A 25,588-nucleotide genomic window follows, 5' to 3' on the forward strand; every position below is an offset into this window, starting at 1 on the left:
TTGGAGCCTCTGGTTCTCAATGTGATCTGTCTACACAGGCATCCAGTGAGAAATTCATGATCCTAACTCAGTTATCAGTTCTACAAACCTCTAATGAGTTCAGAATTCCCTTCTGCAAGCTCCCTTTAAATGTGGAGGCTGCCTTTCTTTTCCATGTCAAACATGGGTGTACAGGGATATTTTTTTGTTTCCACTTCAAGTTAGGGCATACAAAATCTCTGGGACCCTGTCTAGTTCCCATCTACCTACTCACACCATGAATCTTGTTCTCTTTCTGGGGCCTGTTGCCTTCCTGGGACAGTTCAGGAATCAGGGAATACGTCCCTCTCATCCTGGATTTCACAAACCCATCTATGGAGGTTTGGTGGCTTCCCAGGTATGTGATGGGGGCCATGGTAAGACTCCCTGTCTCTGGGACTGTGGAAATCTGCCTTGCCATTGCCTCCTCTCTCACTTTCCCCTGTGCACCACCCACAATCTTGTCATCTCCCAATGCAGAAAGTGGGTTTTTTCTTTGATTTTTTTTTTTCTGAGAATGGAAAGCCATGATCTTACAAAAGATGTTTTGTCCAAATCTTTTGCTATAGCCAAGAGTCTTATCTGTTTCTGTAAAGCCAAGCTTTTTGCAACACCAAAGTCAGAAAGAGACTCCCTTTGTTCCCTCTGCTTTCTTTGCTGTCACTTCTTTCTTTAAAAGCAAAGAGCACAGAATGCCTAGCTGCTTGTTTGGGGTGATGGGTAATGAGATTGAGAGAAGAGAATATTGGGGAGGAAGGCAATCTATTAATATTATTCTACCACATTTATGAGCAACAGACAGAAATTATAACAAAAAGGCTATCAGGAAAACTCCCCACTCCATCTGGATGAAACTGTGTTCTCAACCCTAAGAAACAGGGCATGCTTTTGTCTCTTCTGCTCTTTTCCTTGCTAAGCACAGACAAGATGTCAGAACTCAGAAGTCCTGTTCCATGTAAGCAGACTGACAGTAGGACAAGTGTTTTCTAGGAAAAGGTTTATCTTTTCACTGGAGATCCAGTTCTGAGTGGTTTTGAAAGATACAATTCTTTTATTTGGTTTGGTTCTAGGAATATGACAGTTTATATAAAGCTGTTGCTTTACTGTGAAAAACCTAGACATAGTGAAAGTAACATCTGAATTAATCTTTTACACCCAGAAACCTGTAGAGCAGAAAGAGTCACTTTTTTTTCCTTGTAAGAATGCAAAGTAATCCTCAAAACTTTGCAGTTTTAACATCCATTTTGAAATATGTTGATGTAACTATTATAATGAAGTATTAGCTACTTACGGTTAGTAATTGCTTACACTTATTGAGTACTTACTATGTGTCAGATACTAAAACACTTTTATTTAATCTTTTTCATTTAATCTTCATAATAACCTTAGGAGATACATATTATTATTCTGATTCATAGGTGAGGAAAGTGAGGTACAAAGAGGCTAAGTAACTCATCCAAAGGCACAAACTATGATCTGTTACAGACTGAATGTGAACCCCAGAATTCTGATGGCAGAGAAGGTATGCTTACCTGGGTCTTCAGGGAACCACCATGAATAAATACCATGAATAAACACCAGGAATTGGAGAACATAAGAAATTAACATTTTATATTTATTTTAATGTGCTGGTATTTGGAAGGACCAGCATGGAAACCTGATACAGAGAATCATTTTGAGTTACACTTAAAGGCATGGAAATAAAATTTCTTGTTAACATTATGTTATAAAATTCTCAAAGCTATTAGTATTTCGTATAATTCATTCATTCAAAAATATTTACTGAGCACCTACTATGTGTCAGGCACTGTTAGAAGTGCTGGGGATACAGTAATGAAAAAAACAAAGGTTCTTGTCCTTGTGGAACTAAATTTTGTTTTTTTAAACTCCTCTTACTATCTATCATTTCCAAGGAGCTGATTTTTAATGAGTAGGTGAAATACATAAGTAAACAGTATATTATAAAGTTATAAATGCTATGGAAAGATAAATTAGGGGTATCTTTGAGTTTGTTCCTCTTAATGTTCCTTTTCCTTTCTATTTCAGGGATAAAATGGGCTAAGTTATAAAACTGTTACTCATTCTGAAAACTCAATCTGAAGGAACTGGACAAAAATACAAACCAAAGTATGACTTCTGATTTCAACGTTGAAACCAGTTGATATGGTTAGGCTTTGTGTCCCAACCCAAATCTCATCTTGAATTGTAATCCCCATAATCCCCATGTGTCTAGGGAGAGACTCCATGTGTCTAGGGAGATCGGATCATGGAGGTGGTTTCCCCCATGCTATTCTTGTGATAGTGAGTGAGTTCTCATGAGATCTGATGGTTTTATAAGGGGCTATTCCCCTTTCGCTCCTCACTCTTCTATCTTGTGCCACCACGTGAGAAGGTCCAAGTGTGCTTCCCCTTCACCTTCTGCCACGATTGTAAGTTTCCTGAAGCCTCCTGAGCCATGTGGAACTGTGAGTCAATTAAACCTCTTTCCTTTATAAATTACCCAGTCTTGGGTATTCCTTTATAGCAGTGTGAAAATGGACTAATACACGAGCGGTCCAGACCCACCTGAAGTAGCAGTACTATCTGAAAAACTGGCTTCTCATGGAGAAATAACATTCTTGTTGCCCATTTTCACTTTATAAGTATATGTAGTTTCCCTCCTTTGAAGATGCTCTTTACCTGTTTCCTCCTTACCTGTCTTCCTTGCCACATATGCTCCTGTGACTGATCTTACTCATATTTCTGACCTTAGAAAAGGCTACGTGTTCAGTGCCCCTGCTGCGTGCTGAATGTGATTGTCTTTTTCCTATTAAAACACTAATTATATTGCATTGTAGAGGTTTATTCAATAGTCTTTCTCCCCCATAAGACTGTAAAATTTGTGTAGCTAAGGATAAGGGGCCAGGTGTGGTGGCTCACACCTGCAACACTCCTGGAGGCCAAGGTGGGCAGATTGCTTGAACCCAGGAATTCAAGACCAGCCTGGGCAACATGGCGAAACCCCATCTCTACTAAAATGTTAAATTTAAGCTAGTAGATCAGAATAAAAATGTTAATGTGAACTTATTGTGATGTATATGAGACAAAGTATAAGTTACCAGTTTGCAGCCCAGACATGAGACTGGATTAATGAATGATTTTGATGCTCTCGTTTATCAAGGGACACAGAAGTTTTGTTCTGAGCCATCCTGAGTCTTCAGGGAACCACCATGAATAAATACCATGAATAAACACCAGGAATTGGAGAACATAAGAAATTAACATTTTGTATTAATTTTAATGTGCTGGAATTTGAAAGGATCAGCAAGGAAATCTGACAGGAAATCATTTTGAACTACACTTAAAAATTAAAAAAAAATTTACCCGGGCATGGTGGCATGTGCCTGTAGTTCCAGCTACTCAAGAGGCTGAAGTGGGAAGATCACTTGGGTCCAGGAGGTTGAGGCTGCAGTGAGCTGTGATTGCACCACTGCACTCCAGCCTGGGCGATAGCACAAGACCCTGTTTCAAAAAAAAAAAAAAAAAAGGATAAGGAATATGTTTTATCACCATTGTATCATCAGCACTCAGAATGGAAGCTGGCATACAGTAATAGTAAGAGCTAAATATTTGTCATATAATTGAATCAACTTTTGCTGAGTATCTATGTGGACATGCCTACGTATGTATGCATTTTGTTAATGAGGCAAATTTGTGATTACACAGAAAATTCAATCAATATAATACCCTTACTGATTTGTCCTAAAATTTCACCAACACCTATTATTTATTTTTTCACAAAAGGTATGTTGGTATTTTAATTAAAAATGACTCTATAAATTGGTTTTATTATTTCTTTATTTATTGTTTAGAAAATATTTTTTGTAGAGATGAGGTTTCACCATGTTGTCTGGGCTGGTCTTGAACTCCTGGGCTCAAGCCTTTTACCCACCTTGGCCTCCCAAAGTGCTGGGATTACAGGCGTGAGTCATCACACCCGGCCAACAAATTGGTTTTATTACGAGTAGCTAGTAATACATGTAATTTCTCTTTTACTTTTTAAAATATTATGAAAAAATTTAAATGTGCAAAATAAAGAGTAGTATAATAAACTCCCATGCACCAATCATCTGCCCTGGCCCTTATGTTTCATCCACAACCCAACCCACTTACCTGACTCTAGGTTATTTTAAAACAACTTCAGGCACCATAGCATCTAATTTTCAGTAATTTAAAAAAGAGCATATAAGAATGCTTTAGAGATTACAAGGCAAATGCTTACACATTATCTTCTTCCATTCTTATACCCTGTTCTTTGGCACTTTACCGAAAAGGAAATGAGAAAGGTTCAGAGAAATTAAATGACTTTTCTTTGGTAACATTCCTAGTATATGTTGTAGTCAGAACTTGAAGCTTTTGCTTTTTTTTTTTCTTTTTTAACATCAACTTTTCGTGCTTAGTCCAGTGTATAACATCATAGGCAAATTCAAATTGAGAATAGGAACCAGTTGTTCTTTAACCATAACCCTTCTAACTTTTACATATTCTAAGACCGGGTAGCAAGTAGGGCAGGAGCCTTCATCTAGAGGGATGGTGGCAGCTCTGATAGGGGAAAATTAGCACTGGTCTTTCCTTCCAAAAAGCCACCCTGGCTGCTGCTGTTGACACAAGGCTCCTGGCTTTTGAGACATTGAGTGCTGGATTCCAATACTTTTTACTTTCTCGTAAGAAAAAAAAAAAAATGTTAAGCATCTAAGGATATCTCATGCCTTATTGATAAAGTAAGCCTCAGGCTGAATCCAAATTGCTGAGCTCCAACAGAACTACAGGGCAAAGCATCTACACAGGGAATTGCCACTCTTCTCCAAAATTAGGCTTTATTAAGAGGCACGACTATAGTCTCCTCATATACGTGTGTGTGTGTGTGTAAAAAGTAAATGTTTTACACAGATCCCCATAAGGGAAAAGTGGACTATAGTAATACAGTTATTTTTTTGTTTTTGTTTGGGGGGAACAGTTTCGCTTTGTCACTCAGTCTGGAGTATAGTGGTGCGATCTCGGTTCACTGCAACCTCCGCCTCCCCGGTTCAAGCGGTTCTCCTGCCTCAGCCTCCCGAGTAGCTGGGACTACAGGCAAGCACCACCACGCCCGGCTGATTTTTTTTATTTTTAGTAGAGACGGGTTTCATCATGTTGGCAGGCTGGTCTCGAACTCCTGACCTCAAATGATCCGCCCGCCTCGGCCTCCCAAAGTGCTGGGATTACAGGCGTGAGCCACCGCGACCGGCCAAATACAGTTTTATCAGGAATCAAAACTGTGCTCTCTTCTGGACTCTCAGCTTTAGCTGTTTGGAGCGTTTAGTCTAACCCTTACCACTTACATTGTAATGTGAAGATCAAATTGTAACGACATGGCAATAATAAGGCTCCTATTGGTTGGGTACCACCAGTTTATGCCAGGCATTGTACTGATTCATGTCTTTAATCCTCAAAACGACCTTCCGAGGTCAGCGTTTTTATTCTCTTTTTCCAGACGAGCAAACTGAGTTTCTGAGAAGTCACACCCAAGTTGGTGGCAGAGCTGACGCTGGCATGGGGTTGACTCCAAAGCTTTCTACGCCACGAGGTTAGGAAAGACAATGAAACACAAGCGAGAATATGAGAACTGGGATCGTAACTTCACTAAATGAGAAGCCAGGAACAGGTGGCGGAGGGCACCCGGCTCGCTGCACGGAGTCGCTCAGTCGCTTTGAAACACCGCGCGGGGAAGCGGGGCGGTGCCGGAAGTCAGGCCATGGTTTCCGGTTCTCGCGCCGGAAGTGGCCGGTCAGCGTCGCTGCCAGTCTACGGCGGAGACAGGCGCTCTGGAGTTTGAGCGGCAGGGGCGGCCACGAGGTATTCTGATCTTCCGTCCTAAACGCATCTGCAAGTCGAGATGTCGCACCCGTCCCCCCAAGCCAAGCCCTCCAACCCCAGTAACCCTCGAGTCTTCTTTGACGTGGACATCGGAGGGGAGCGAGGTGAGCGGAGTCTGACGCTGGCAGAAAAGCCCCGAGGAGGCTGGGGTTCCCGGGGATTTGGGGGATTCCAAGGGCGGAATGCGGCTCCGGCCGGTGGCTGCTCAGTGTCGCGGAGGGGATGGCTGCCTAGGCTGGTCCGCCGGAGCAAGCCCGGGCATCTAGGGCTAGATCGATCCAGCGCCCTTGTATCAATGCCATCGGTCGTGCGGAAGTTTCTGGAAATTTCTAGTTCGGGAATTGTGGCGTCCTTTAGGTTTGCCTCCTGATTTGGTTGCACTTCCACGCCACCTTTGCCCCACCAAGTTAGCATGAAATAAGATTATTTTATGTTTGCAGTGGGACAGTTCAGAAAGCATATCCTGGGATATGCGTCTGCTGGGCCCCAGGAAACTGTATTTGCCACATGAGATAATATATCAGCACGTGCTGTGTTATTTATACGTTAAAGGGACTTGTTTGCTCATTGCTTTTGCCTTATTACTGATTCTTAACTTAGAGGTCCGTTCAGATGAGCAAACATTTTCTCTTACTTTGCCACTGAGAAAATGCGCTCAACGTAGGGATGGTGTTGCCTAGGTTACATAGCCGCTCAGAAGTTCCTAAGGCCTGGTGAATTAGGGAGCGTGTTGCTTTGTAACTGGATTGGCCTTGTTCTGGAACATGATGGAATTGCTGGCCAGGCAGTGTGTTTGAATGCATGTACAGGACACACACACGTTTACACGTACATTCAGTTTGTTGCAACTAGCTAGGGCTAGGTTTATTCTCACCTGTCTTAGGTGCTGTCTAGAGGAGGAACTTTTACAGCTTTTGCTTCAGAGGCTGCACGAGGCAGTTGGCTCAGAGCACGCCAGGTATACACAACACGTGGCCAGTCCGCCCACCGAAAGACTGTTTAATTTTCTCCTGTTGGTTGCTTGATGATTGAAAATTCTCAGTACCTCTTGAAGAAATTACTCAGGATTTAAAACTATTTGTATTTAATGATATCTCTTACATGGTGCTAATCTTTTGGGTACTATAATTGATTATGATTCTTGGTATGTTTCAAATCTGTTTATATACATACATGACAGTAGGTAGACTAAATTTGAATATTAGAATAAAATAAGATTCACTAATTCTCGTGAGTATATTCAAAGGAAATGAAGTTTGTATGTCAAAGAGGTATTTGCACTCCCATGTTCATTGCAGCATTATTCGTGATAGCCAAGATAATGGAATCAAACTAGGTTTCCATCTACAGATGGATTTTTTTTTTAAATGTGGTATATGTGCACAATGGAGTACCATTCACCCATAAAAAATAATGAAATCTTGGCACTTTTGACAACATGAATTAATATGGAGGACATTATGTTACATGAAATAAGCTGGGCACAGGAAGACAAGGCATGATCTCACTTATATGTGGTTTCTAAAAAGTTGACCTTGAAGTAGAGAATGGAATGGTGGATTTCAGGGGTTGGGTAGATGTTGTTCACAAGAGACCTAATTTCAGTTAGAAAGAGGGAATAAATTCAAGAAATCTGTTGTATAACATAGTGACTATAGTTAGTAGCAATGTGTTGTGTTCTTGAAATTGCAAAAAAAAAGAAAAATTACAATAAAAGGGAACTTGGTAATTCATGATTGATCTGCTACCATAATTATACCAACCTTCTTTTTATCATTTGTCTATTTGATTGTTTTGCATACTGACAAGATTTTCTTTTCTTTTAGTTGGTCGAATTGTCTTAGAATTGTTTGCAGATATCGTACCCAAAACTGCGGAAAATTTTCGTGCACTGTGTACAGGAGAAAAAGGCATTGGACACACGACTGGGAAACCTCTCCATTTCAGAGGATGCCCTTTTCATCGAAGTATGTGTAAATTTTCTGAATCTTGTTATTCTTCATATAGACAAGTCCTGTTCTTTAGGAGTTGGGGAAGAAAACACTTAAGTAGGAAGTGAAGCTTAAAAAGTACTATTAGCTTCCACGTCTGAGGCAGTAACTCAGTTTCATAAAGGTTAGGCTGTGCGAGGTGGAATTACTTATGGTACTAAGGTTTATCTATAGAGAAATGGACTCCCCTAGCTTTACCCATCCTCTCATTCTCCTTCACTCTAAGATTATTTGATTGAGAAAGGAAGGCCATAGTCAACCGACCTTAGGTAGCTTCATTGCCTGGTGACAAAAAAGTTATGCGTAATTTTTGGGCATGAGTGCTTGGGAAGGCAGCAGATTTGAAGATCCAGTGTTTTGGGCACATGAGTGATAATGTGGTCAAAATATGCCATTTCATACTGCTTATCACACTTTGTAATGAATCATACTTTTGTTTAGTGATAATGGTTCTCCCAATAGACTGCAGGCTCTATGAGTTCAAGAACTGTATGTTTTCACCATTTTGTTTTTGGCATCTAATATAGTTATTGAGTAGGAACTCAGTGAGTATTTGTTTAATAAATAGGCAAATAAGCAATAATCACATGAGCAACATTTTTTTAAACGATTTATTAAGAAAAAATTAACTTTTTAAAAAGTAGTTAAACTGTTTACTTTCATGTTTAATAAAAACTTGAAATATGCTAATAAACTATATGCAGAAAATATTTAACATAGCAAGTGTGAGACTGCTATCTTTAGAAAGGTCTGCCTGCAAGAGTAGCACTTGAGTCTGGGAACTTGACACTTGTACCATTTCCTAAATAGTAATGATTTACTATGCCTAGTCTATTTGTACAAACATGAATGTGTGCTTTCTTTTGGGGAGTCTGGAATTTTGGTACATGCTAGGTAGAGTGTGCCCAATAAATACCTTGGGTGCTGAGTCTCTAATTGGCTCTCCTGGGCAGAAATACTGTGTACATGTTGCTGCATTTTTGTTGCTGGGGTAAGTGTGTGTTCTATGGCATTTCATGGGACGGAGAAAGCATAAGGAAGCCTGCACATGGATTTTTCCAGACTCTGCCTGTGTCTTTCCCCTTGCCATCTCGCTGTGTATCCTTACCACTGTGATCCAACCACATACTGATTTGTGTGAGCTCTAGGGTTCTCTGAACATGAAAGCAATCTTGGTAACCTTTGACACAAAGCGATATATTTGCTGAAAATTTTCCGTTAGGGTAGAACAAATCTACTGGGAATCATTGGTCTTTATTCAGCAGACATTATTGAGTAACTAATATGTGTACATGCACATAGTTACAAGGATGTAAAACAATACAGTTGGTGTACTTAAGGAGATCATTGTTTGCTGGAAGGGGCAGATCATAATGCCATATGTTATGTAGGTAGAGTCAAGATACTATGGGAGAAAAATTAGGACATACAGCTTTGGGATTTCAGTGACAGTTTTATAGGGGGCGTATCATTTGAACCGATTTTCTGAATGTTAGCAGGGATCAGGCAGTGAAAGTTGGTTGGATTCAGATGTTGAAAAGCCTGAAGCGTTTGGAGTTGCGGGAGACGGGTGGGGAGGGACAAACAGGAGAGTGACATGACTAGAGTTATGCACTACAAAGTTCTTACGTACATATCCGTTAGTAAGCATTGCTAAAGGCATCCATGTCTCAGTTACTAAGAGCCATTTTCCTTTTTTGTAGTTATTAAGAAATTTATGATTCAGGGTGGAGACTTCTCAAATCAGAATGGGACAGGTGGAGAAAGTATTTATGGTGAAAAATTTGAAGATGAAAATTTCCATTACAAGGTAAAGTAGAGAAAATGCATGTTATTGCTGATAAAAAGATTATTATATATCTGGAATACTTGTTGGATTAAGACACCAAAAAATGTTTCAAGTATGCTTAGATACTCCATTTCTTGTAATAGGAATCACTTTTGTAAATAATGGTTCTTTAATATGGAAAAGTTTTCATTCAGTAATGATTTATTTAGCATTATTTCATTGTGATCCAGTTTTTATATGCTTCAGTTAAGCCAATGAGTTTTTAAATGCGACCAGCATCTGGCAGAATTGTTTCCAGGAAAAATGTTTTCATTGTTGGAAGGATGATAACTTGTGCATCCTTATCCTTGAATTTGAAGAGCAACAAAACCATCACTAATATCCAGGATGTCAGGGGATTTGCACACTAGCAGATACAGTTAAATGTCCAAGCTCCTAAAGGACTTTAGTGGTGCCTGTGCCTTCTTGTCTTCGTTGTCCCAAGATGTAATTGGGGTATATTGCATCATTCAAGTTATAAGATGGACATGTAAGTACAAAAGTAAAGTGATATTTTTGGAAATAAGGAATATAAGCAAGGTTATTAGGATAATTTGAAAAAATGTCCTCAGTCTTCCAGCCAGTGTTTATTGAGCCACTGTCACTGGCACCAAAGGATTTATAAAAATGAAAGTCCTTGATGACAAGAAATTTATAATCCTACCTCAAAGACAAGATTAAGATACATGGGACTACTGGAGAATAATAGTATATAAATAAATGCTAAATTGATTGAATATCCTTGCTTGTGTAACATTGCTAATACATACTGTCTGTATACTGCAGGAGAAAGATGTGATTTATGCAGTCTGAATTATTATGGAAGTCATTGAGGAGGAATGGCTACTTGGGCTGTGCAGACTGGGTCTTGCAAGGCAGCAACATGTCTGAAATTTGGTTAGGCAGGAACTATAGTATTGATGCAGAATTTAAACAGGGACATCAGTGAGGAAAGACAAAAGCAAGAGATGTTGAGGAAATAAAGTTCTAGTTACTGTTGTACCAAAGGAAGCTACCAGAAGGATGAAAACTAAAGGTGATGTGATGATCACGTTGATACAGAGAAAAGGGGCCTATAGACAAGACACATGGTTCTTGCTTTCTATAAACTTGGTGGCCTTAAAATCGGAATTTGATTTAGATTGAGGGGAGCAAAAGGCATTTTGGCAGGGTGGGGGGTGTCGTGAAACATTATATAACATGAGAGTTACGGTGCATGCACCAACAAGGAATACATTTAGAAAGCCTAGGAGATAAAGTGAAAAGGTTAAGAAATTGGGTTTCATAGATCCTATGACAGGATTATGCCAAGGTAGAATTTTGATTTCAAGATGTACGCAGCAGTTTCTTTTGAGCCTCTCCGAAGAGGTGATTCATCTGGGATGAAAACCTAATCCAAATCCTGCATGATTTGGATTCTTTTGAGATTAGGAAAGTACCAAACTGAATGTCTTGGGTAAATTCAGTATCCCATTATTGTTCCCAGTTTATTGATGTTTTGTAAAGGAAGACTCATACTGTAGGAATATTTATGAATTTGGAAGACCGTTCAGGTCTTCCCAGAAAAAAAGAGCATTCATCATAAAAAGGGCAAAATATATGACAAGAGTTTCATAATGCTGCATCTTCATTTTAAAGGTGAAGTGTAAGTATCTTCTCATGGCCAATTTAGAAATAACCCTCCCCCCGACTATTGTTTCTGTTACCTATTCACTTTGATAAGGTTTTTTAAAGTTTAAAAAGTGATTAAGTGCCTCATGTTTTGTGAATTAAAGGTTGCAGTTTATAAAAAAAAAAAGAAGTAATTAAAAAATTTTATAAGTGAAAAGTAAAAAAAAGTAGTTTGATCTAAATGGTAGTATAGTGCACCCCAGTTTTATGTTCAGTAAAAGAACAGTTCAGACTAACACACATTTCAGAAAGAACACATCTAACCTTGGTTTTCTTTTCATTTTTATTTCTACAGCATGATCGGGAGGGTTTACTGAGCATGGCAAATGCAGGCCGCAATACAAATGGTTCTCAGTTTTTTATCACAACAGTTCCAACTCCTCATTTGGATGGGAAACATGTGGTGTTTGGCCAAGTAATTAAAGGAATAGGAGTGGCAAGGATATTGGAAAATGTGGAAGTGAAAGGTGAAAAACCTGCTAAAGTAAGTAAAAAGTTACAGTGAAATACACTTATTATCTTAGTTGCTTTTTTTTTTTTTTTTTTTGAGATGGAGTCGCGCTGTGTTCCAGGCTGGAGTGCAGTGGTGCAGTCTTGGCTCACTGCAGCCTCTGCCTCCCAGGTTCAAGCTATTCTCCTGCCTCAGCCTCCCGAGTAGCAGGGATTACAGGTATGCACTACCACACCTGGCTAATGTTTTTTGTATTTTTAGTAGAGACAGGGTTTCACCATGTTGGCCAGGCTGGTCTCAAACTCCTGACCTTGTGATCCGCCCACCTTGGCCTCCCAAAGTGCTGGGATTACAGGCATGAGCCACTGCGCCCAGCCTTTTAGTTGCTATCTTAAAGAAATGTAAGTAAAAGGATCAGGTGATTATTAGCTGGAAAAATTTTATAGTAATTTTGGGTATAGGAGCCTGGATCTGCCACTTTTTTTTTTTTTTTTTAACTTTTCTACAATGGGAAAGACAATTAGGTTAGTTTTAAAGGAGATTTTTATTATTTCAACTTTCATTTGGTGATCTTTGCTAGTTTACGTTAAGTCTTCCTATACCTGCAAAACTGTTGAGTTGGTATGTATAGCAGTACATAGTAGAATGAGGATAGTAAACCTAAAATCTTGTCTGGATTGTAGCATTAAATAGAGGCTTGGCCTTGACCTTGTTACTTAACTTTTCCACACATGTTTTCTCCTGTCTAAATTACTTATGGGTTTAGACTAGATTATTTCTGAAGACCCTTGTGTACTTTATGTCTGTGAATCAAAATGACCTTAATATTGGCTGGGCATGATAGCTCATGCTTGTAATCCCAGCACTTTGGGAGGCTGAGGTGGGAGGATCACTTGAGACCAGGAGTTGGAAACCAGCTTTGGCAACATAGTGAGACGCTGTCTCTATTAAAACAAACAAACAAACAAACAAAAACCCTAAACGACCATAATACTACCCAGCCTAAGTGACAGGGTTGTGAGTGGGAGTTGGAAGCTCAGTTACTTGTAGGAGGTAGGCTGTCACTCAGTGTATGACAAAAATAGTAGTAAACCGGAAGCTCATGCCCCATCTAATGCCACTTACATAGACAGTGATAAAATTGCCAACTTATTCTGTGTTTATTGAGCTCCTGAATAGCAAGAAAATGCTTATGTAAATACTAACATTGTCGTATTAGTTGGAATGTATAAAAACAGCATTATAGTACATAAATGAGCCTCCTCACATAAATCTGTGAATTGGACAGTGTTGCACATGACTTCAGCTGTATAGCTTTTCTCTCTTATTATTATGATAATGCACTTCTACAATTTAGGGTTATTTTTTACAGTTGTGCGTTATTGCAGAATGTGGAGAATTGAAGGAAGGAGATGATTGGGGAATATTCCCAAAAGATGGCTCTGGCGACAATCATCCAGATTTCCCTGAGGATGCAGATATAGATTTAAAAGATGTGAGTACTTTCAGATTAGTCAAACTTTAATTAATTTAGTAAGTGAAAAGATCTAGTACTAAAAGTTTGAGCTTTTGTTTCAGTCTCTCATATGATAGAATCTAGCATTAAACCACATTACTTACTAAAATCCAACATATTTGTATTTTTTTTATACAGGTAGATAAAATTTTATTAATAACAGAAGACTTAAAAAACATCGGAAATACTTTTTTCAAATCCCAGAACTGGGAGATGGCCATTAAAAAATATGCAAAAGTTTTAAGGTAATATTGTTTCTAACAAATTATTTTTAAGAAATTATAAATTGAATTATAAATTAAAATTAAGAATTGCTTATTGTATTTTTGCAAATTACTTGTGGAATAACCAGGTGCGCTGAAATAGTTGCATTTCCTTTTTTTCCCCCTCAGCTTATTTTGAGAAATTTCAAAAGACAGAAGTTGAACGAGTAGTACATAATTACTCATATGTTTTATTTACATTCACCAATTTTTAACTTTTGCTGTTTGTTTTTACAGAACTATTTTGATAGGAAGTTGTTGATACTGTGATACTTTACCCTAAGTATTTCAGCCTGTACTTCCTAAGAAACAAAGACATTCTATATAAGTTCAATACCATTAAATCACCCCAAAGTAATATTGATAGAGAATCCATATTTAGGCTGGGCATAGTGGCTCACGCCTATAATTCCAGCACTTTGGGAGGCCAAGGTGGGCGGATCACCTGAGGTCAGGAGTTGGAGACCAGCCTGGCCAATATGGTGAAACCCCATTTCTACTAAAAATACAAAAATTAGCTGGGCATGCTGGCGCACTCCTGTAATCCCAGCTACTCGGGAGGCTGAGGCACAAGAATTACTTGAACCCAGGAGGTGGAGGTTGCAGCAAGCTGAAATTATGCCACTGTACTCCAGCCTGGGCGACAAGAGTGAGATTCTGTCTCAAAAAAAAAAAAAAAAAAAAAAAATTCCACATTCCAACTTCCCCAGTTGTTTCAATTTCTTAGAAAAATCCAGGGTCCAAACTAAGATTATGTGTTGTATTTAGTGGTAGTATCTCTTATGTTTCCTACCTCCCCTGGTTTTTTATTCATTTGAATTTTTGTGGAGTCCAAGTCAGTTGTTTTTATAGACTTCCATCTGTATGTGTTTGTTTCCTTAAGATTAGTTTGAGGTGAAATTTTGGCAAGAAGACTTAGGTAGGTGTTGTTTTGTATTACCTATGATATCACATCCTTAAGACACATTTCGCTTTGGCCTGTTTGAGTTCACACACGTGGTTAAAGTTGTGTCAACCAGAAGCATGTTAGTCTGAGGTGGTATCGTGAAATTGTGTGAATATCTAGTCCCCAACAACCTTTCACACAGTGGATCTTAGCATCACTGAAAATCCATGCCTGAATCTGTTATTATACTGATCTTCTAATTTTATCATCGTACATACAGTTATTAACTAGCATTCTTCTGTTTGCAAGAGCCTCCCGCATATTTTTTAAGTTATCACTATAGACGTGTGGATATTTTTCTTTTCTTTTTTTTTCCTTTTATAGAAACAAGGCCTCCTTTATATTGCCCAGGCTGGTCTGGAAATTTTGGGCCCAAGCAATCCTCCCTCCTCACCCTCCCAAGTAGCATGCACTAGAGGATATCTTACGGGTAGTTTTCAGTTGCGTTTGTTAGTACACTATTACTGTCATTCTTTTTCATGCCCAAAGGGTTCCAAATTTGTTCAGTGGAAGGCCCCTTTCCTTTGGCATGTTCCTATTAGTCTGCGAGCACTTGCTTGCTTTTTTGCACCAGATGTTCTAAGCTCATCTTACCTTGCTTTCAGATCTGATATGGCAGTTTCTCCAAGGACCTCTGATTTCTTTCAGAGAAAGGAAACTTCAGAAACCAAATTCTGGGGGCCAGGTGTGCTCAGTTTCTGGGCCCTTTTCAGGGACAATGCAAAATCAACGCAATAGAGTTCTCCTTCATCTTTCCCCTGTTGAATTCCCTTCTCCTATTAGGAGAATCCTGGTTCCAAACATAATTATGTTGGAAAGTACATAGTGGGGACCTGAGTTTTAAAAATAGAAAAGTGTTACTAGTGCATAATTAGATTTGGGAATTGGTCTTAAATTGGCCTCTTTGAACACTTTGGGGAACAAAAACAATTTTTTTAAGCCTTCTTAAAAATTTTAAAAAGTATGATCATTAAGATTATTAATAGCATTTTTAGAGCTTTTTATATCAGAAATGACATAACACTTCTGGACATACAGAAGAAGAGTAATTCCTGTTTATGTGGCCTTTCATACTGCTTTTATTAATGCATTCTGCAGATACGTGGACAGTTCAAAGGCTGTTATTGAGACAGCAGATAGAGCCAAGCTGCAACCTATAGCTTTAAGCTGTGTACTGAATATTGGTGCTTGTAAACTGAAGATGTCAAATTGGCAGGGAGCAGTTGACAGTTGTTTAGAGGTAAGTCTGTTTGATCTTGAACTTTTGAATAAGTTGGATTAAGACTTAGTTTGAATAGTAGCAATTTTTATATACATTAATATATCTTACTGCATAGGACCTAATGAGGCTTAGGAAAACATTTTGTTTCTAAATATTTTGGACCCTCAGTTCTTTCTCTACATTCATTTTGCTTATAACTCTGTGTCACTTAACACCTATGAAGATCCTTGCCTTTTTTTCTCAAAGCACATATATCAGCTCATGTATTCACTTAAGAGCACCTATTATTTGTTAGGCATTGGAAGACAAAGGCAGGAATGATTAAGAATGTGGGTTATGGAGTCAGTCAGGCATGGCTTTTTTCTTCTTTTTTTTTTTTTTTTTGAGACGGAGTCTTACTCTGTCACCCAGGCTGGAGTTGGAGTGCAGTGGCGCAATCTCGGCTTACTGCAACCTCTGCCTCCTGGGTCCAAGTGATTCTCCTGCCTCATCCTCCCGAGTAGTTGGGATTACAGGTGTGCACCACCATGCCCAGATAATTTTTGTATTTTTAGTAGAAACAGGGTTTCACCATGTTGGCCAGGCTCGTCTCAAACTTCTGATCTCAGGTGATCCACCCGCCTCAGCCTCCCAAAGTGCTGGGATTACAGGTGTGAGCCACTGTGGCGTAGTTATAGAGAGTTATATAACATAATGTAAGGCATTTAGTGTAGTGCCTGGCACATTTTAAGCACCTAACAGAGATGAGTTATTTTAATTAAAAGATCCATACCTTGAAGAAGCTTAATAAGTGATTCAGGATAGGAGGGGGTCAGTTTAAATTTAGGTGCATAAGGACTTGTGTATGGAGAATGGGTACTATTGGAGCAGGTCATTTATCTTTAGGAGGGCCATCCAGGTATGCTAACTGATAAAGCTAGAAAGGTGGCAGTTTTACCTTCCTCAAATAGAGCAATTATTACTCTCTTCCCTGTTGTATAGTTTGAAAAGTTCTCCAAATGAAACATTTTAAGAATAGACATTCTTAAACATTTAAGCATAGACTAGCTATGCTCAGAGCAAGTAGAACTAAAAGGAGATCCTAATTTGGTAGGATAGATGGAATAAGGGATAGGAATATATTTAGAAGGGAGCATACAACAGAGGAAAAAACTTAGAAAAGATGGATCTTCACTCTGGGTTTCTTTTTTTTTTTCTTTTTTTTTTTTTTTTTTGCTCTGTCACCCATGCTGGAGTGCCGTGATGCAATCAAAGCTCACTGCAGCCTCAACCTCCTGGGCTCGGGTGATCCTCCCACCTCAGCCTCCTAAGTAGCTGGGACTACAGGTGCTTGCCACCATACCCAGCTAATTTTTAAATTTTTTGTAGAGATGGGTTTTTGCCACGTTGCCCAGGCTGGTCTCTTAATTCCTGGGCTCAAGCTGTCCACCCGCTTTGGCCTCCCAAAGTGCTGGGATTACAGTTAAGAGCCTCTGTGCCCAGCCTGGATCTCTTTGACCCGTGAGGCAGATAATAAAATCTGAGTATTGGCCGTTAAAAGATGTTACATAAACAAAAGATAATTTTAAAATGTTTGTTCTAGGGGAGAGACCTGATGCATAAAGTCTCTTAGGTTAAAAGACCTTTTGTAAGAAAAAACCTAGGTTGGGTATGGTGGTTCATGCCTGTAATTCCAGCACGTAGGGAGGCCATGGCGGGTGGATTGCTTGATCCCAGGAGTTTGAAACCAGCCTGGGCAACATGGTGAAACCCTGTCTCTAGAAAAAAAAATTAGCCTGGTGTGGTGGCACATACCTGTAGTCCAGCTACTTGGAGGCTGAGGTGGGAGAAGCACTTGAGCCTGGGAGGCTGAGGCAGCAGTGAGCTGTGATCAGGCCACTGCACTCCAGCCTGGGCCACAGAGTGAGACCTTGTCTTAAGAAAAAAACCTTAAGAGTTTATAACTTAAGAGTTATTAAGTTATTAATGTTCTTAAAAAACTTATAATTCAAGTAAAAAGTGTATACAAATTTTTCTTCAAAATGATTTTCTCTTAAAAGTGTTAGTTCAGGCCCATTCGGGAGATTGAAACCACAGTGGGGAGCATATTGGAAACTAGAGAAATGTCTTTCTCCTCCATGTCCATTCAGTGCCCTCTGCTGACAAAACTTAGTGCCCACTGGCAGAGGAGAGCTATTTGCAGGTTTCAGCTCCATTTTCACAGACCAGTGAAGGATGGGTTTGGAGTTGATAGGCAATGAATTGAAATCTGGCATATAAGCTTAATACTTTAATATAAATATTAGCTTTATACTTTTTTGTAGGCTCTTGAAATAGACCCATCAAATACCAAAGCATTGTACCGCAGAGCTCAAGGATGGCAAGGATTAAAAGAATATGATCAAGCATTGGTAAATTTTGTTCCAAATGTTTAATTTTTAAAAATAGACAACTACCTTTATAAATCATACATCTAACTTAAATGTTTTTTCCAATTAAAGGCTGATCTTAAGAAAGCTCAGGAGATAGCACCAGAAGATAAAGGTAAGTTGGCAGCTTTTGTAATGAAAGTTAATTTTGTTATTTAAAAATTTATCCTCAGGAACCATTGTTCACTTTGCCAGATTTTAGATGTTTGTTCAACAGATATTACAGAATGCCTGCTGTTGGGCCAGGCATTATCATATAGCAATGAACAAGACAGTCAAAGTCCCTGCCCTCAAAGAGCTTACATTCTACTCCCGCTCAAGAATATACTAGTTTTTCACATTATTTATTCTTCAAGTTATCATCTCTGTAGTTTTTTATATGTCTAAATACTGTTTGTCTTATGGTATCCTTTGAGACTCTGTTCCTATTCTGGTTATTCTAGTCGAGAGCTCGGCATTGTAAGACACAGTATTCATGGTAAATTTAATATTTGGGACCATTCTTCAAGCTGAATGTGGCCATAACCTTAGTATAGAAGTACTGGTTATATGTTTTAGGAAACTATGACAAAAATAAGCTTGTTTTTCAAATAAACCAACTACGAATAGTGACACTAGATCTGGGTATTACAAAATGTCTTTGGTCTCTTATTACTAAAATGAAACAAGGGAAGCAATTACTGTTCTCTAATGTAGAGGGAGAAGGCAAATCTTGATATACTTGAGTTCTCTCAGTTGACAGTCCTAAAATTACGTTTCATTTCTGTGTTTGTGTGATTGCTCAGATTTTCTGTTACTAGGGCTTAGTTACTTTATGGAGAAGTTTTTTCAAGGGGTAGTTAACATTAAAATAGTTTGTTAGTCACCATAATTTTTTGGATATTTTGAGAAATAACTCACATTGCATATTTATTTTACAGCTATCCAGGCAGAATTGCTGAAAGTCAAACAAAAGATAAAGGCACAGAAAGATAAAGAGAAGGCAGTATATGCAAAAATGTTTGCTTAGAAAGGATTCAGTTTTGCTTATTGTGTGTTGATTGTATAAATGCAATAAGAAAATGTAAAGGTTTTTGTCTATTAATATGATCCCTAATGTGTTTCTTTTGACATCTTAGTTCCTTACTGTTTACAGTTTAGGAGTACTGATAGGGGTTCATGCTTAATAAACATGTCACAATACAGTAAGTAAAGTGGTTTTGTTTGTTTCTTTGAGATAGAGTCTTGCTCTGTCACCCAGGCTGGAGTGCAGTGGCACAATCTCGGCTCACTGCATCCTCTGCCTCCCGGGTTCAAGCAATTCTCCTGCCTCAGCTTCCCAAGTAGCTGGGATTACAGGCACGTGTCACCATGCCCGGCTAATTTTTGTATTTTTAGTAGAGACGGGGTTTCACCATATTGGTCACGTCACACTGGTCTTGAACTCCTGACCTTGTGATCCACCCCCGCCTTGGCCTCCCAAAGTGCTGGGATTACAGGTGTGAGCCACCGTGCCCGGCAAAGTAAAATGTTTTTTAAAATGGTTATGTGCATTATTCATAAAGAATAATGGTGTCCAGTCTTTTTAAACTTGTAAAGACACATCTTATTGAATAAAGAGATGAGAGCTTAAGTTTGTATATTGTTTCCTTCAATTCTTTGATGTATCCATGGTTGGATGATGCTAGGTTTTCATAATACACACACACACAAACTTGTTCAGGGATGGGCATACTTTTTCTGCAAGGGCCAGATCATAAAGTTTTTAGGCTTTGTGGACCATGTAATGTCACACCCACTCAACTGTGCAGTTGTAACTCAAAATTAGCCATAGACAATGTATAACCAATGGGTATTGCTGTGTTTCAATAAAACTTCGGTCTAGAATATATATTCATTTTTATATTTGATTACTTAACTTTGGCAAGTCAAACATAAAGTCCAGTAGTGAATTTTGCTCTTGGTGCTGAATCTTTGAAGAACTGAAGAGGTAGGAAGATGCTGCATTCTTATAAAGGTTATTTAAAAGCAATACTCCTAATTTTTTATGGGACAATCTTAGATATAGTATAAAATTTTTATTTGATAATCATTTTGTGACTGTTCAGTAATATGCAGAAAGACATTTTGACATCTGTTAATCTCTAAACTTTTAAAGTTAGCTTGCCATACTTTAAAGAAACTGGCTAGCTGCAGTTTACATTCCATTGTAAGCAGGTCCTCCTCCACCTTCAGGTACCACCCAGTTAATATTCTGACTTGGATCTTTAATATCACATGTTTTACAATGTACACAGTTCTGAGCATTTATCTGTAACCGAAATCCATCACCTTGTTCCACAGGTACAAATTCATAAACTCCTGAAAAGTAAAAATAAATGATATTGAACTGCCTAACTTTAAAAATTTTTTAAATTCAGAAGTAAAAATTAAGGAAAGAGTAGCCACAGAAACCTTAAAGGTTGCTTTCTGAATGCTTACCCATAGAGAATATTTATTATGAAGACCTTGGTGCATTGCTATTGATGAGTATAAATTACATGTACATAATAAAAGGAGGTACAGCAGTTTTCAGCTGAGTTGTCTCACTATCAAGGGTACTCGACACTCAGTGTTTGTTTGAGTTCCACCCAACCTCAAAGTCCTCCCTTATTCAGAGTCGTCCTCTCTTATTCACAGGGGACAAGTTCCAAGATCCTCAGTAGATGCCTGAAACCTCAGGTAGTACTCAACTTACACTGTCAATCAGAACACATTTCTGTTCATGTATTTTACCCACAAATGTGATGCTTTTTCCATCTTAAGGAAGCACTTGCCACACTCTGGCCATAACTTCTACAGTTTGAGGTCCAACAGCAAAACGCACAAATTTCTTTTTCCTCTTTCACAGAAGATACAGTCTTATGGTAGACCTTAGCAACCTCAGCATAGGATTTTTTTCTCTTTATAGAGAATTTGCTCCTTTCACTTAAAGGAAGCACTTTATGGCATCTCTGAATTGTCAGCATCACTACTCTTGCATTGTGGGGATATTTTTAAGTAAAATAAGGGTTACTGGACACAAGCATGATAATGTGACAGTAAATCTGATAACTCAGATGGCTACCAAGTGACATAACGAATGTTATGCGTGAATATGCTGGACAAAAGGATAATTCACATCCAGGGTGGGACAAGCCAGAATGGTACACAATTTAAAACTTAATGTGCACGACTTAAGAATTATTTGTTTCTGGAATTTTCTTATTTTCAGACCGTGGGTGACTGGGGGTAAGAGGATCCTAACGGTACAGCTAAAAAACTGAATTAGATCCAATCCTTAGTAACCCCAGGGAGTTTTCAACCCACTGTAATGACAAAAGCCAAAAGACCAAGTCACACTGTATCTTCTTTTGTGAATGTACTAGTTTTCAAGTATCGGAATACTATTTTGTTCTACCATATCATTTGAGACCTGGTTCCTACTACTGTAATTTCAGTTGAAAGCTCAGCACTAAAAGAATATTCATGGTGAATTTAAAGTTTCAGAGCATTCCTTGGACTGAATGTAACCATAATGTGCTATTCTAGTACATGCACCCAAATACATACAGATGAGCTGCCATGACAGAAATGACTTTAAATAGTCACATGAACATGCAAAGAGAGGTATTTCATTTTCAAGAATCTTCATCTTAGTCTGAGCGTAGACAAAGGGCTTTTTTTTTTTTTTTTTTTTGAGAAATGTTATCTGAACTAGGCTTAACAAAACCAGTAGTTAAAAGTATGTTTCCTAAAGGAAGCTGGATGAAGTCATTTACAATTTCTAAGGAATGGAAGGAGATACAGAAATCATTTTTTAAAAGAATAAAATCATATTCCTAAGATGTTTAAAGCAAATATTTAGGAATAGATGGAAATTATTACCTGCAGGACAGAATCGCTGCTCGGGTCCATCATATATCGACAGATTTCTATTTATAGGTATACTGTCATCCCTTAAGGTTAAATGTGCCGGCTGGTCATGTTCATGATTAGTACCACTCAGAGCCACAGATGACAAGAGGTCAAAACTGATCTGTCCATCGGGTTTTGGATACTCAATAGGTGTGCAATCCTTGGCTGGCTTGAGCCGTTCAAAGTCAGAACCTTCAACAATTTTGAGGGAAATGCTTAACAAAATATGATTTTGAAGTACTTTTTCTTAAGTCTATTTGTATAAAAACTTCAAAATATTATTACACCAAAGAAATATGACTAGCCCTCAAATAATAATATACTGTTCTTAGACACTAAATTTATAATTTCTCCAAGCAAGTTTAAAACATTAAAGCGATCATTCTCTAATTAATGGATCCCATTCATGAATTTTTAATGATCACGTTACTCATACTCTTGTTTGAATTACCTTTATGTTTCAGAGTCCATGGCTCCATTCCTCTCAATATCCAGTAAAAGATTCCAGTGTAAATCATCCCTCCATATACACCCAGTACTCCGTGGCAGGACGGTCTTATATTTCTAACAGAATATAGCTCTTTCCATACCCATGAGTTCTTCAAATTGTCCTCATATTCAGTTACATGGAGTCCTTTTATTAAAAACATGAAATGTTAAGTGTGCCCAATAAATGTTAAGTGTGCATAAAATACGCTAAAGTATTTTGCTACTTTGATATCTGATGAGTGAAGTTTTTTTTTTTTTTTCGAGACAAGGTCTTGCTGTCACCCAGGTTGGAGTACAGTGGTGTGATCACGGCTCACTACAACCTCCACCTCCCAGATTCAAGCCACCCTCCCACCTCAGCCTCCTGAGTAGGTGGGACCAGAGGCACACGCCACCACGCCCTACTAATTTTTGTATTTTTGGTAGAAAGAGGGTTTCGCCATGTTGCCCAGGCTGGTCTTGAACTCCTGGGCTCAAGTGATAGGCCCGCCTCAGCCTCCCAGAGTGCTGGGATCACAGGCATGAGCCACCGCACCTGGCTGATGAGTGAATCTTAAGTAATTTTTAAAAACATGGTCCACAGTGAAGGCTCTTTCATGTATAAATGTTGGCATCTTCCAAAAAGACAACCATTAGATATAGATATGTTATTAATAGGCAGTAAGGCATTTGATTTCTTATATTGGTAGCATGGAAAATTAGTTTCACATTTTAGTGAAACCGAGAAAGAAGCTTTAAGATAAAAAGTTCATGCTACGTGTAAGAGTGAAAAAATTTCATGATTTACAACTCAATTATTTCTACCTGCTATGGGTTGAAATAAGTCCCCCCCAAAATAGGTTTTGAAGTCCTAACCTCCAGTATCTTAGACTATGACCTTATTAGTGGCTGTAGATATAATTAGTTAAGAAGAGGTCTACTACAGTACAGTGGGTCTCTAATCCAATATGACTGGTATCCTTAGAAGAAGGGACAGAACTGGGCACAGTGGCTCTAGCCTGTAATTTCCAGCTACTTGGGAGGCCAAAGTGGGAGGACTGCTTGAGCCAAGGAATTTGGGATTGCAGAGACCAAGGATTGCACCACTGCACTCCAGCTTGGGCAACAGAGAGAGACCCTGTCTCTAAAAACAAAAACAAACCCACCACTTCATAGAGAAAACTCGGTGCATGCACTTAAGAGGACAAATTGGTTCCCTTACGGCTTTTGGTGGACTCCACATGACTACTTTTTCCAGTCATTGTTTCCTGTTCTGACTCCACTCCCCTTTTCTTTAGGCTTTAACCCTCAATCTAGTCTTTGGTGACATACTGGCTCCAGTATTATCTATGTGTGGTACTATATGCACATGATACAGTTCAAGTACGGCTGGTGGTCCAACAAGGAATGATACTTGACAAGAAAATTAAAAAAAAACTTCTACCCAGCCACTGCACTCCATCTTGGCTATTCCATTCTCCCTGAAGTGCCCTTTGCCCTTTCTGTTTTCCACTTCATCTTCCCACGCTAGGCCTCCATTCCTACAAAGATTTGAAGGCATAACCTGGTTACATACCTCTAACTAGAGGAACATTTACTGGGGATTCTAAGAATTAAGACTCATTTATCAAATATCTGTGGCGTCGCTACCGTATGCCAGGTGTGTAGGATTCACACTAAGCAACACCTCTAGTATCGGAGTTTTCATCCAAGTGGCAGAAGACAAAAAGTTGATAAATAAGTAAATAATATAATGTACCAAAAGGTGGAAAATGTGCTAGAAAAGGCCATGCATGCAGGGGGAACTCGGGTTGTGCGTTAATTGGTGTGGTCAAGGCAGGGCCACTGTGAGTGCTATTTAAACAGGGAAAGAGAACAAAGGAGCCAGCCGTGAGCAAAGACCATGAGGTGGGAGTGCTTGGCATGTTCCGGGAACTGTAAAGAAGCCAGTGTGGCTGGAGTTGGTAAAGGGTCTTTTTAGATTAAAGCTTTACGGAGGTATAAGTGCTGGCTGTTTCTCTCCACCACAGCAGAAGAGTCATAGGCTTATATTTACAAAGCTTGCTAAAGAATACGTAGCTAAATTGTGCCTTTTGTAAAGGTATTCGTTCTATTGATACTTAAGAATTTGGGAGGTATCTTAATTATGTGTATTACATGTATGCAATATAAATGCAGTACTGTCATATTTGTAATAGTTTCTAACTAGGTGGGACACCACTGGTTCTTTTCTTTCTTGTGTGTGGGGGATGGAGTTTTGCTCTTGTTGCCCAGGCTGGAGTGCAATGGCACAATCTCAGCTCACTGCAACCTCCACCACCCAGGTTCAAGTGATTCTTTTGCCTCAGCCTCCCAAGTAGCTGGGATTACAGGCACCCGCCACCACACCCAGCTAATTTTTTTGTATTTTTAGTAGAGATGGGGTTTCACCATGTGGGCCAGGCTAGTCTCGAGCTCCTGACTTCAGATGATCCACCCGCCTCAGCCTACCAAAGTGCTGGGATTACAGGCGTGAGCCACCGTGCCTGGCTACCACTGGTAATTTTCTACTTTTTTGATGTGAATAAAACAGAACATTATAGTAAAAAATCACTGACTATAATTATTGAGAATAAGTCATGTAGTTTTATTTGCATAGCATGCTTCTTAATACTTTCTATAAAGTGACAGATGCAATACAAATCTTTTAATGTCAATTGAAATACACATAACCCAGCAATTTTCTTTTTTATACTTTACACAGGAATTTCTTACCTATTGTCTTTGATTGGAGATTTTCACTAGTTAGTTGATTAAAAATAGATTCTGCTGCTAAAATTCCACTTTTCATTGCTGTGTGAGTACCTTTGATCTTGGGAACATTCATAAAACCAGGACTACAACCAATTAGTAAACCACCAGGAAAGGTGAGTTTTGGTATAGACTGAGGAAAGAAAGATTCAGAATACAGTTGTTAGCTCAAATTAAACAAGAACAACAGAATACTCCAAATCAGT

The 25,588-nt window shown here is 38.8% G+C and overlaps 2 protein-coding genes and 1 long non-coding RNA gene across 5 annotated transcripts in view; 1 reads left to right on the top strand and 2 right to left on the bottom strand.

Annotated features, from left to right (window-relative positions):
• Positions 1–3,275: 3,275 nt before the first annotated feature.
• On the bottom strand, positions 3,276–5,732 carry LOC131382516 (uncharacterized). The gene is made up of 2 exons (XR_009212062.1): positions 5,379–5,732; positions 3,276–3,519 (listed from the first exon to the last, which is right to left on the bottom strand). It is a non-coding gene; the product is annotated as an uncharacterized LOC131382516 (long non-coding RNA).
• A 94-nt stretch (positions 5,733–5,826) lies between these two features.
• LOC116463450 (peptidyl-prolyl cis-trans isomerase D) lies at positions 5,827–19,684 on the top strand. Its single transcript, XM_032146561.2, has 10 exons — positions 5,827–6,017; positions 7,740–7,880; positions 9,608–9,714; positions 11,699–11,887; positions 13,227–13,349; positions 13,509–13,615; positions 15,678–15,819; positions 18,105–18,191; positions 18,282–18,324; positions 19,130–19,684. The coding sequence occupies exons 1-10, from the start codon at positions 5,933–5,935 to the stop codon at positions 19,216–19,218; spliced, it is 1,113 nt and encodes a 370-aa protein (XP_032002452.1). The 5' UTR covers positions 5,827–5,932; the 3' UTR covers positions 19,219–19,684.
• A 567-nt stretch (positions 19,685–20,251) lies between these two features.
• The window catches only part of LOC116463452 (electron transfer flavoprotein-ubiquinone oxidoreductase, mitochondrial-like), a 36,997-nt gene continuing 31,660 nt past the window's right edge, over positions 20,252–25,588 (bottom strand). For all 3 annotated transcript variants that reach the window (XM_058434638.1, XM_032146563.2, XM_058434639.1), the window contains 4 exons: positions 25,347–25,515; positions 22,576–22,758; positions 22,095–22,316; positions 20,252–20,549 (listed from right to left, as the gene is read on the bottom strand). In XM_058434638.1, coding sequence (XP_058290621.1) covers positions 20,386–20,549; positions 22,095–22,316; positions 22,576–22,758; positions 25,347–25,515 — 738 coding nt within the window. In that variant the 3' untranslated portion in view covers positions 20,252–20,385. The remainder of the gene's footprint in view (positions 20,550–22,094; positions 22,317–22,575; positions 22,759–25,346; positions 25,516–25,588) is intronic.

Source organism: Hylobates moloch, unplaced genomic scaffold (genome assembly GCF_009828535.3).
Source record: "Hylobates moloch isolate HMO894 unplaced genomic scaffold, HMol_V3 SCAFFOLD_37, whole genome shotgun sequence".
Classification (NCBI taxonomy): domain Eukaryota; kingdom Metazoa; phylum Chordata; class Mammalia; order Primates; family Hylobatidae; genus Hylobates; species Hylobates moloch.